Below are 11,014 nucleotides of genomic sequence, written 5' to 3' on the forward strand. Positions count from 1 at the left end.
TGAACAGCCATTTTATTCCCCGGAGTATAATCAGTCTTGATGAAGGAGCCAAGGAGAAGGGTTGATAAGATCTTCAGAATCTCCAGGAGGAGAATTATCTTCATCTATGATTCAAGGATTAACTTTGGTTGATCCTGCAGTTTGTATTTATTAATAATGTAAAATAAATGTCTTTGCAAAGTTGATGTGTTAATCGATTCAACCTGGCTTGGTATATTAAGTTTCTCTTAGTAAAGTTTCCTTTATTGAGTTCTTTATACGTGAGTTTCTCACAAAGTCTACAGTATCACTGACCTCCTCGCTGAGTTTCCAGATGTAGTTTCCTCTGATGGTTTTACAGCCTCTAAACCTCGTCATGGAGTTACTCATCATCTCCTCACGCAGCCCAGTCCTCCAGTATTTCAGACCCTTGGTTCCAGAAGTTCTCCATAAACCTTTATACCTTGCTCTACACAACGTCTCCCATCCTGGCATCAGAAGTTCACTGAGGTTGGTCTCCACTCGTTTTGTTTGGCCTGGATTGTCTCGGGATGTTGGATTGTGGGCCAGATCCTGTCTCCAGTGTCAATGGAGCAAGATACAGATTTACGTAAAAACTTCTGTTCCTGCCATTCTTGTTCCTTCCAGGCGGTTTTCTCACATGCATATCGACATTGTTGGACCTCTACTGTCTAGTCAAGGCTGCTCTTATATCTTAACGATGATTGACAGAACCACTCACTGGCCAGAAGCAGTTTCTTTGTCCATCTCTACTGAGGCCTGCGTAAGAGCTTTCGTCTCAACCTGGATATCAAGGTTTGGAGTTCCATCAACTTTAACCTCTAATAGAGGAGCTCAGTTCACGTCCTCCATCTGAACCGGAGTCTGTTGATTCCTGGGTATCTCAACCTCTCAAACAACAACTTTCCATCCACGATTAAATAGTATGTTTGAGTGATTTCACCGATCCCTGAAGTCTTCTCTTCAAGCCAGAGCTACTGACTCCAACTGGGTCTCACACCTGCCTCTGGTTTTCCTGGGACTCTGTTCTGTTCCCAAGGAAGACACAGGTTTCTCCGTCTCAGAGGTGGTGTACGGTTCTGCTCTGACAATTCCTGGTGAGTTCCTGGACGCCCCTGAACTTCCAGGTTCTCAATTCATCAGCAAGATAGAGATGGTAATAGATGGCTTTTCCACTCCTCCACATCATCATGTCCAACATCTGCCTCCAGCCAAAATTCCTGCTGCTCTCAAGATTGCAAAGTTTGTGTTTGTACAGGAATATGCCAGCAAACCTGCACTCGCCCCTCTGTATCGTGGCCCTTATCTGTTTGTGGAGCGGGGCGCCTCCAGATTGGAAATAAAGTAGATGCTGTTTTTCTGGACTGTTTAAAACCAGTGTTTTCCGACTCTCCAGTTGTTCCAGTGAAACCTCCACCTCAAGGACGTCCTCCTCTTTGACCAGCAAAACAGCCTCCTGACCCATCCTCCACCGTGAAGTCATCTGCCTCCAGGAAGAAATCTGTGATGTTCCTCACCAAACCTGAAGTTAAACCAAGACGGAACCCTCACAGACATGCTAGAGTAAGAAGCTCTTGCTCCGTCTTAACTTCGCCGTTCCTTCTTGGGGGAGTACAGTGGCGGAAGACGATCTAGTCTGGAGCCTGATATAAAGAAACAGTAAGCTTAGCGATATTCCTGCCACGTCACCATCTATATACATTTTTAATATTTAAATTTGCAAGTAATATATTTATTCAGTTAATAAAGTAACTATTTAGACTCGTCGTCTTGTTAAATTGAGCATAGCTAAAATTTACTAAAATTGTATTAAGTAACTTGCATTAATTTAAAATTCTTTCAAATCATAACTTCCGTTCCTTTTCTTTTAATCTACCATGGTCCATGAAACAATCCCAGAAATCAACTTAAATAAGTAAATTTGTAGAAGTCATTGTGTAAAAAAATTCCACGGATTCAGGATAATCTAGGTAAATTTATATCTAATGGATATAAATAAAAGATTTTAGGGTGCAAAAAGTCTGCCAGAGTACTAGTTTTTTTTTCTGGTTAATGTATAAAATACCAATTTTAAGAGTTTTCACGGAAATGACCCATTTTCTGTGACTTACACACTTTGCACAATTTTCCTGACCCACCTCTCCTTTAATTCCCCACCGGGGAGTTGGGGCAGTAAGTATAAAAACCCCATTTTTCAACTTTGAAATGTGCACCCTTCAGAAGGGGAGTAGTGCGGATAGCAAAGGTCAGAGAGTATTAAGAATGCCTGAAACAAGCTTAAAATAACTGATTAAGTGGGAATGGATACCCATATTGTATATATGCGATAGAATAAAGTATGGTAAGAGTGGGGATGGGGTCTCTCTAAAAACCAAAGGTAGTTGGGGTAGTGAGGTTATTTGTCAGAAAGATTCTGCTTCCAGGGTGGAGGTGGGTTCTCTCTAAAAACAGAAGGTAGTTTAGGTATATAGGGTAGTTGCCATTCAGATTTAGCTTCAAGGGTGGGGATGGGGTCTCTCTAAAAACGGACGGTAGTTGGGGTAGTGAGGGTAGTTGGCATTCATATTTAGCTTCAAGGGTGAGGATGGGGTCTCTCTAAAAAACAGACTGTAGTTTAGGTACATAGGGTAGTTGCCATTTAGATTCAGCTTCAAGGGTGGGGATGGGGTCTCTCTAAAAACAGATGGTAATTGGGGTAGTTAGGGTAGTTGCCATTCAGATTCAGCTTCAAGGGTGGGGGGTGGGGTGAGGTTAGTTAAACCCAACTTTCTCAGTAGTTTCTATGCTGACTGTTTTCTGCAACCTTTAATGAATTAGTTACTAAGAGATAGCTAGAAAATTTCAAGCGACTCTCATCTAAAGTAGATAGCACGATAGATTTAGATATTTAAAATCATTAATTTCATTATTGTGAAGCTGTTAAGAAAAAACAAAAAATGTTTTAAATTGCTAATTGTAACCAAATAAATTTGCCGTTCTCATATTTGTGCGTAAAATTAAAACTAGAGAAGCAACAAGGTCACACATTTGTACCAGTTCTCAATTTGACCCTCTGCTCCTGATAGTTTGCATTGCCATGCAAAGATGGTAATGCAGATTTACAATGGTACCTTTAGTATTTTAGTCTGATATATTTATCTGTAATGGTGGTCCACTGCCATATTGTGATAAGAGAAACTATATTCAAAAACGACCCAAACTGAACCATCTAATAACGCATATCACTGCTCACGAGGGGGGGGGGGCTCACGACCAAAAGGTTTGCGGAAGTCAAAGCAAATTTGCACGGAAGTGCGCATTTTGCGCAAAATTTTGCTTTCATTGCTTGAATCCTTTAACAATCTCTTTAATTGTGCTATTTTTAGGTTTATTTTCTCACGGTTTTCAAGGGAGCTCCTAGAGTCAGGAACAAGGTAAGAAGTTTAAGTAGACTATGATCTTAATTGGAGAAAGGGGGGGGGGAGTGTCAAATGATTTTTGTTTGGGAATTTCATTACGACTATTTTTTGGTCTTACAGCATAGTTAAGTAAGGTTGATCTGATTTTTTATTTTCAGAAAAAAGTTATAAGATACCAATAATTGCCCAAGTTTACATTAACATAAATAAAATATCAACAATTTAATCAAAGCCAACATTCTTAAGGCTTTTCCATTTGCCTAGAATATAAGTCTGGAAAAAACTGATAATTATCTCTAAATTCTAGGATGTTTTCTGTTCTTGTAGGAATAATGATAGTGTTCTTCTCAATGTAAGTTGTTATTTCTCACAAACAGGGTTTATATTTTCAAAACTTTTGCACAATCTTTGCAAAAGAAAGCGCAAACTTTTCTTTTGGATTCGCTACATTTTTGCGCGAAAAAATAGCACAATAATTCGCAAATTTAATTCTGCTGAAAATTTTGCTATCCGTTTTGCTTTTGTTTTAACCGTTAATTTTATTCATTCAAAAACGGCTAATCCCTTTTGTTAACGATTTAAAAATTATTGGGTTTTACAGTTTGTTAACATCTATTCAAGAATTTTCGAAAACCTTTGTTTCATTAATTGAATTTTGCCCAGCTCTACTATCAACCAGTTTGAGTTACTGAATATTTTAAACTTTCGTCGATGAGTATTTTTGATTGACTATCTAAATTTGTTTAATACTACACAATCTAAGAAACAAATTGTGGTTTCCATTAATAAGCTTGGTTAATTTGTAGTTCAAAAAAATATTTAGCAAAACCTGAGGAACAAAAGTTAAACTTTGAAATTTTTGAGAACAAATTTGATCATTAGTGTTAAGGTATAAAATTGTTATTATGAATTTAACATTAATAATAATTTAGGTTCGAGTATGGAGTCTTTCCATTTGCCCAGATGGTGAAGTCAGATTATCCAGCCAATTTAAGTTTGGGTAATTCACCCCCCCCCCAGCCGACCCCCCCACTCCACATAAAATCTGTAACAAATCTAGACGCGATTACTATACTCAAAGTCTAATAGAGAACACACTTATCTCTATCTCTAGCCAAAACTCAGGGCTCTACAGCTAAAATCCAACAGTCTCTTCTCGTAATCCACCTCCGCCTTGCTCAGATCTCTGAGAGTATTTCTATCTACTCTCCCCGCTTCCTTCTCCTGTTTCAGCCAGGATATATAGTACTCTTGTGAATCCTCCACCTTATGTCGCTCCAACATCGCTACTACTCTACTGATGGGATCCTGGGTCTCTGGTGTCGCTGATTCTTGCCAGGTTTGAGCAAAAGATTTATCCTTATCTTTTTTCTTGATCTCCGCCATTTCCTTCTTGGTCTCCGCCAGTTGAGCTTGTAACAGTATAAACTGCTGCCTCATCTCCGCCATGCCGTCCAGTCCTGGGTGAGATGGTCCTTCCATCTCTCCTTCTGATTCAGAATCTTCTCTAGGTAGACTGGGATAACCTTGCGAGGTAGCCACTGTATTTCCTGTAGCCACACCTGGTACTCTCACAGGCAAATCCTCTCCTGTTAAAACTTCTCTGGCTAACCCACTAAAAAGTTTTTCACTTTACTCTTCTTCCGAAATAATTTCAGGGTCTCGGGCATCTAGATTCGGGATTCTATTTAATCCCACCGCTGCCACCACTTTTGTAACAAATCTAGACGCGATTACTATACTCAAAGTCTAATAGAGTACACACTTATCTCTATCTCTAGCCAAAACTCAAGGCTCTCTATTCTCAGCCAAACTCTAGGCTCTATATACGTCTGTATAAATCAAAGAGTACTATTGAACTAAATTTATTTATATACAGGTGAATTTAAACTGACCGTACTGGTCATTAAGGGTCAACATGAAACATGATAAGATAGATAAACGAACATAGATAAATTAGAAATTACCAGCATGTTTACAGAATTCATTACAAATCTATATCGTTATGCTCAGCATAAAGTTAATAAAAACATTTTTTCGGGTCAGCATGAGGTATGATGGAAGTTCTTTATAAACGTTTATAATATTTATTCTTTTTAAATCTTAACAATAGCAATTGCATGATTATTATTTAGAACTATTATTTAACAAAGGGCTGGGCTTTTTAAAGATGTAAATTTTAAATTTAAATAATGCTCAATTATCAACTAATTTTTTATTTCTAGAATTACATTTTTTTAATCATCCACTGACCTTTTGACATATTTAGGTCGTCTCTGCTTACACATGGATTCTCTGGAGACAGGAAAAGAAACAAAAAGGTTGCTTTTTGGTATCATTAGATAATAGATTAGATATAATTTCCACTCCTTTTCTCAAATCTCAAGAGGGTTGACATTCCAGTCAGGATAGGGGAGCAAGATAGGACTGGATGTCAAACGGTGAACGGTAAATCTTTCTTATAGGAAGAAACAGGATTGTCAACAACCTAATAGTTAACAAACGGCTATAATTAATGTTGATCAAAATAAACTCAAATGATTTGGAAAAGAAGAAGCAAGGAATCATACTAAAGGCCAAGATGACAGAAAGAGAATTCAGAATGGCAGTCCACAGGAGGTTTAAGTAGGGTTTCCATTTTTCCGGAAAAAAATTTCCATTTTGGAAATGGAATGATCCGGAAATTTGTTGCGTAAACCGGGATTCCGGGATAATTCTGGAATAAATGGAAACCGGAAATTTTCCGGTTTATGTCACGTAAACCGGAAAAATTTCCGTTTAAGGGAATGAAAACCGTAAAATTTCCAGTTTCCATTTCGTAAACCGGAAATTTTTACGGTTTACGTAACGTAAACTGGAAAATTTCCATTCCGTAAACCGGAACGTAAAGAATTTTTCTTATTTTAATTAAATTCATATTTACAAAGTTTGAAAATTTGAAGAAAAAAATCGAGGATCATTGCCCCCCCCCCCGCTAGCTACTGCCCTGCTAGTGGTAGAGTCCCCCCCCCCTCGGTTTATCAGTTACATTTCACACTATAGTAACTTTGAATATTGATTATTGAGTATAACTTTTTCTACCGTCCGGCATCCATCCATATATTGTTAGTGTTACTAACTGGTGTTGTATTTACATATGTAAGACTTTAATGTAATTTTGGTACCAAATGTTCCGGAAACGGGAAATTTCCGGAACGTGCCGGAAATTTCCGGAACATTCCGGAATTCTGTAACGTTCCGTAATTCCGGAACAACGTTCCGGAAATTTCAGTTTTACGGGAAAAAAATCGTCCCGGGAATTATTACGGAATTCCGGTTTTCCGGAACCTTTTCCATAATGGAAATGGAAAATATTTCCGGATCATTTCCGTACATAAACCGTAACCCGGAATTCCAGTGGAAACCCTAGGTTTAAGTCTTCAAATTTCTTCAAACTAATAACAACTTTTAGCAAATGTTAGTGATTGTTAGCAAAATACCTTCATTAGCAATTGTTAACAATTGTGAATTACAATCAAGGAATTTCTATCACAAAGCATCCCTCTGTACAGTTCTGTATTACTGTCTAAACTAAAGTCTTGAGTAGCCTGAAAGCATTGTGTATTATCAGAGAGTGATGTTGATGCAATGTGTCAAAGTGGAGAAAACGGCGGGGGTGTAATTATGACTAAAATAATGTATAAACTTAATTTTGCATTAGCAAAGCATTTTATACTTAAATACTTGAAGAGGGGGATATAAAGGCTTCTCCAAGTCAAAGTTTTGGTTTAAAATGCCTTTTTGCCAATTTTTGAAGCTAATTTTAGAATACTACGATTCAATACCATTCATTTTCTTGCCCAATTCTGATAATTCAATATATAATTGAATAATTGTTGCAGTAGTGGTGGTGTACGTTATAAGAGCCAAATAATTATTCTCATTCACATGGGGTTCTACTTCCTTGCTAGCTCACACTTTAACAGAAAAATTAGGTAATTGAACAAACATTTCTTTTTGATAATGCTTTGACTGTTCTTTGGTTACAAATACTATTTTACTCTAGTTAAAAATCAATTAAAAATCAAATATGTAAATTATATACTTTAGAAAGAACACAAAAGGAATATCTTGGAAGAGAAGGGTGAATCTTCTGAACCTGGGACAGGTTAGTTTAACTAAATAACATTTTTTGTCTATTTAATAGAGATGTCAACCACTATGTAAAGTAAAATTAAATATACCTTTTTGTACATTATGTTACAATAATAGGAAACCTTTAAATAAGTCCTATATCACTATTATTTAAAGGGCTCAAGCTCCCAAGCAAAAATCGATGAGAATTTTGCTAATATACTTCTTAAAACCAAAGCTAACAACAAGAGCATTATAGGTCAAAAATGTACATGTAAAGGGCTACCGAAAAACAGAAGTGAGTTTCGAGCAGTAAAATTTAAGCCCAAGGCGTTGCACCACTTTAAATTAGACCATGTCTGAAAAATTGATGAGACTTTTTATAATTTGAACGTTAAACAATAATGTTAAAGGATCATGAATGATAATATAAGCCTGGGCAACGCCGGATACTGTATGTGTATAATATCACATTTCAGGAAATATTTCATGTGAGGTCAATAATTCTACAAACAGTGTTGAACATTGGGGTCAGTATGTACTTCGAAAATTATGTAAGTTTTAATTCAACAATTTTTATTGATTAAATTTTATTTCAATCAATAACATTTTTTGCAATTCTGTCCTTAAAGAAATTCTGTTCAGCACCCTGTAAACGGACCCATTCTGAACTTCCAAATCTGGCTTTCTTGGCGGATTTTTGTTTTTCTCCTCTTCTCCGTCGTTTTCCCCACCTGGTTCTTTATAGACACGAGGTAAAGTAGACAACAGCTTAGTTTCCTAGTTTTGATTTTGAGATATTGATTTAGGATTGTATCAGGTATATGCCAGATAGGAAAGTTGTGGAATGTTTTATCTGTTAGAGTTGAGTTATTTGCTTTCAATATACCGCACGGTTTTGACTCTTTATTTGCAGACAATTTTAGAGATCAAAGAGATATAAATATTGTAATCTCGCAAAAATAGGTGAAAAAAATTGAAAAATTGAAAAAATTTTATTTTAAACTACAGAGAAAAAATGGCTTACAATATTTAAATATCAATAACTAGGCCTTCATAAAATTGTAAGGAAGCTAGAGAGGTAAATGCTAAGGCCAAAGGCATTACAATACCTTTAAGTTGAACAAGTCTTGAAAATTGATGCTATTTTTCATACAGTGTGGATCTATGTGAACATTTAAAGGAAAAAGAAACCCTAAATATGTTTTCTTCTTCTGAGAAAACATATACACATTACACACACATTTCAGAAACAGAAATGAAAAACTTGGATCTAAATATTTGCTTGGAAAGGCATTCTACGCCTGGAATTGCGTTTCTTTTTATTTTATTTCTAAATCGCGCAACCTCACTATTAAATATATACTGAGCATCCCAGATATTTATGATTTGTTTAAATAGGTGAGCACTCCCTTTAAATTAGGATTTGTTCAGGGAAAATTTTCCAGACCTTGCTCTAGAGGGAAAACGGTTTCCTGGTCAGGAGATACCGAAGTTGTATCCACCTCAACCAAGGTAATATATATTCAACCTAGGTAATATAATTTTAATTGAGGCTCAATCTGTGAGCATCTTCTCTTGGTAAAATATAAAACAATAACAAAAAAAGGTTCGCAGATTTGATAATATATTTTCGCGCATTTACAAAATTTAACACAAATCAAAAAGATTGGACCCAAATGTTTGTATTTTGAGCATCCATAAACCACGATCGGTTCAGTCGTTTTGAAGTTTATTGGATACAAACGGACAGACAGACAAACCAATAGACACCCAGAGGAGCAAAGTATATATTTAGAAAAAATCATGAATATATTCTTTTTAGAAGGGATTTTACAGCAGAGAATTTACTGTGGATTCCCAAGGCAGACTTATCAGCAAGGGTATTATTTCAATTATTTTACAAAACTGTTTAACACAACTTTTGCTATATCTTTTATATATTTTTATTACAACATTTTGTAACAAAAAATACAATGAGTTCCACAGAACTTTGAAATAGAAAAATACTTTAAACAATATTGAATTTGGATTTGTTAGTGTTAAAATTTGCACAATTACTGTTCTGAACTATTTTAAAATTCTTATTTCGTCGTTTATAACAAAACATTATATAACAAAAAAAGAATTTAAGAACAAAAAGCAAACATGTTCACAAATAACGAATTTTTGTTAGGCTCTATTTCTGAAGACAGAGAACGATAAAATGCTAAGGAAGAAGAAAATGAAGAGATGGCTCAACATGCCAAAGCGCAAAACTGTGCGCATTAGACAGAAAAAGCAAGAAAAAGAACCCAGTAATGAGTTACCAATCCTCACGCAAATAAAAACTCTTGTGGAGAAGAAAACCAAGATCTCAAAGAGCAAACTTGTTGGAGCTAGATCTAATCTTTCAATCAAAAAGAACAAAATTTCTTTTGACAATGAAACCTTAAGTGTGACAACAATTGACAAAAATCAAAAGAGAAAAGTTTCAAATCAAGATCTTCAAATAAAAGCAAGAAACAATCAAATATTGCCTCTACACAGTAATCCCTCTCTATTCTAAGCAAAGAAACACTTGCCTTCATCCCTAAATCTTGAACCCTGATTTTGTAAATCTTTAATCTTTTAAACTTTTAAAAATATTAGTTTGGTCTAACAAACAATTCGGCTTTAGTAAATCTATCTTTCCGAAAAATATCAGAAATCTACCAATTTATTTATAAATAATGGATAAGCCAATCAAAAGATATCTTAAGAATATAAAAGCTGTTTCCTTATAATGTGATACAATCTATGACTTTCGATACATTTTTGGAAAGCCCTATGGCTCTACTTACAAAATCTGCAAAAAAAATTGCAAAATTTAAAATATTTATTGCAATATAAAGTTATTAAGCAAAAAATTTGCAAAAACAAAAAAACTTACACGTTTTTTGAAAAGCCCTTGCCACGGCGAATTCAAAGTACATTGAAGTTCAGCTAAGAAAATGAGACCGCTAAATTTATTATTCTAACGCATTTTGTCATGTTTATTAAAATGTCAAAAAAAGGTTAAATAAAATGTCAAACAAATGTTTGTATTTTTTGACCGAAAAAAGATGTGACACATGTTTTATAACCATTTTTCAAGTACTTTTCAAAAATACAATTTTTTAGTTATGCAGCTTTAGCAACCAGTCAGGGCTAGTCTGATTTTTTCACCGACCAGCCTTTTTACCGTCCTGAACTCTACACATCCAGAAAAGAAAAGAAAATTATTTAGTGTAAAAAATTAAGAGAGGTTTACAAGCCCCACNAATCAGATTGGAAATGGTTATAGTGCGCATATCTTGAGACATATTTTTCCGCTATTAATTTCTGAGAAATTATATGTACTTTACTAACTACGGAATTGTTTCGTATTACGTAATTTTGCATGATTACGCCTTATTTCCGCAAAACTAGACTTCATTTTGCATATGTAATTAACACATAATTTTATGTAATGCTCCTTTGTAAGTGAAAGAAAGTGTAACGCG

At 35.3% G+C, this 11,014-nt stretch overlaps 2 protein-coding genes across 2 annotated transcripts; both read left to right on the top strand.

The window, feature by feature from the left end:
* Positions 1–355: 355 nt before the first annotated feature.
* On the top strand, positions 356–1,348 carry LOC111710392 (uncharacterized). Its single transcript, XM_023484473.1, has 2 exons — positions 356–763; positions 956–1,348. Exons 1-2 carry the CDS (start codon positions 356–358, stop codon positions 1,346–1,348), a joined length of 801 nt encoding a protein of 266 aa, XP_023340241.1.
* Positions 1,349–3,337: 1,989 nt separating this feature from the next.
* On the top strand, positions 3,338–10,341 carry LOC111710391 (uncharacterized). The gene is made up of 11 exons (XM_023484472.1): positions 3,338–3,413; positions 3,706–3,750; positions 4,331–4,398; positions 5,668–5,719; positions 7,280–7,372; positions 7,488–7,545; positions 7,991–8,065; positions 8,157–8,266; positions 8,946–9,026; positions 9,337–9,394; positions 9,688–10,341. The coding sequence occupies exons 2-11, from the start codon at positions 3,707–3,709 to the stop codon at positions 10,057–10,059; spliced, it is 1,011 nt and encodes a 336-aa protein (XP_023340240.1). The 5' UTR covers positions 3,338–3,413; position 3,706; the 3' UTR covers positions 10,060–10,341.
* Positions 10,342–11,014: the final 673 nt, after the last annotated feature.

This window comes from Eurytemora carolleeae, unplaced genomic scaffold, assembly GCF_000591075.1.
Source record: "Eurytemora carolleeae unplaced genomic scaffold, Eaff_2.0 scaffold1051, whole genome shotgun sequence".
NCBI lineage: Eukaryota > Metazoa > Arthropoda > Copepoda > Calanoida > Temoridae > Eurytemora > Eurytemora carolleeae.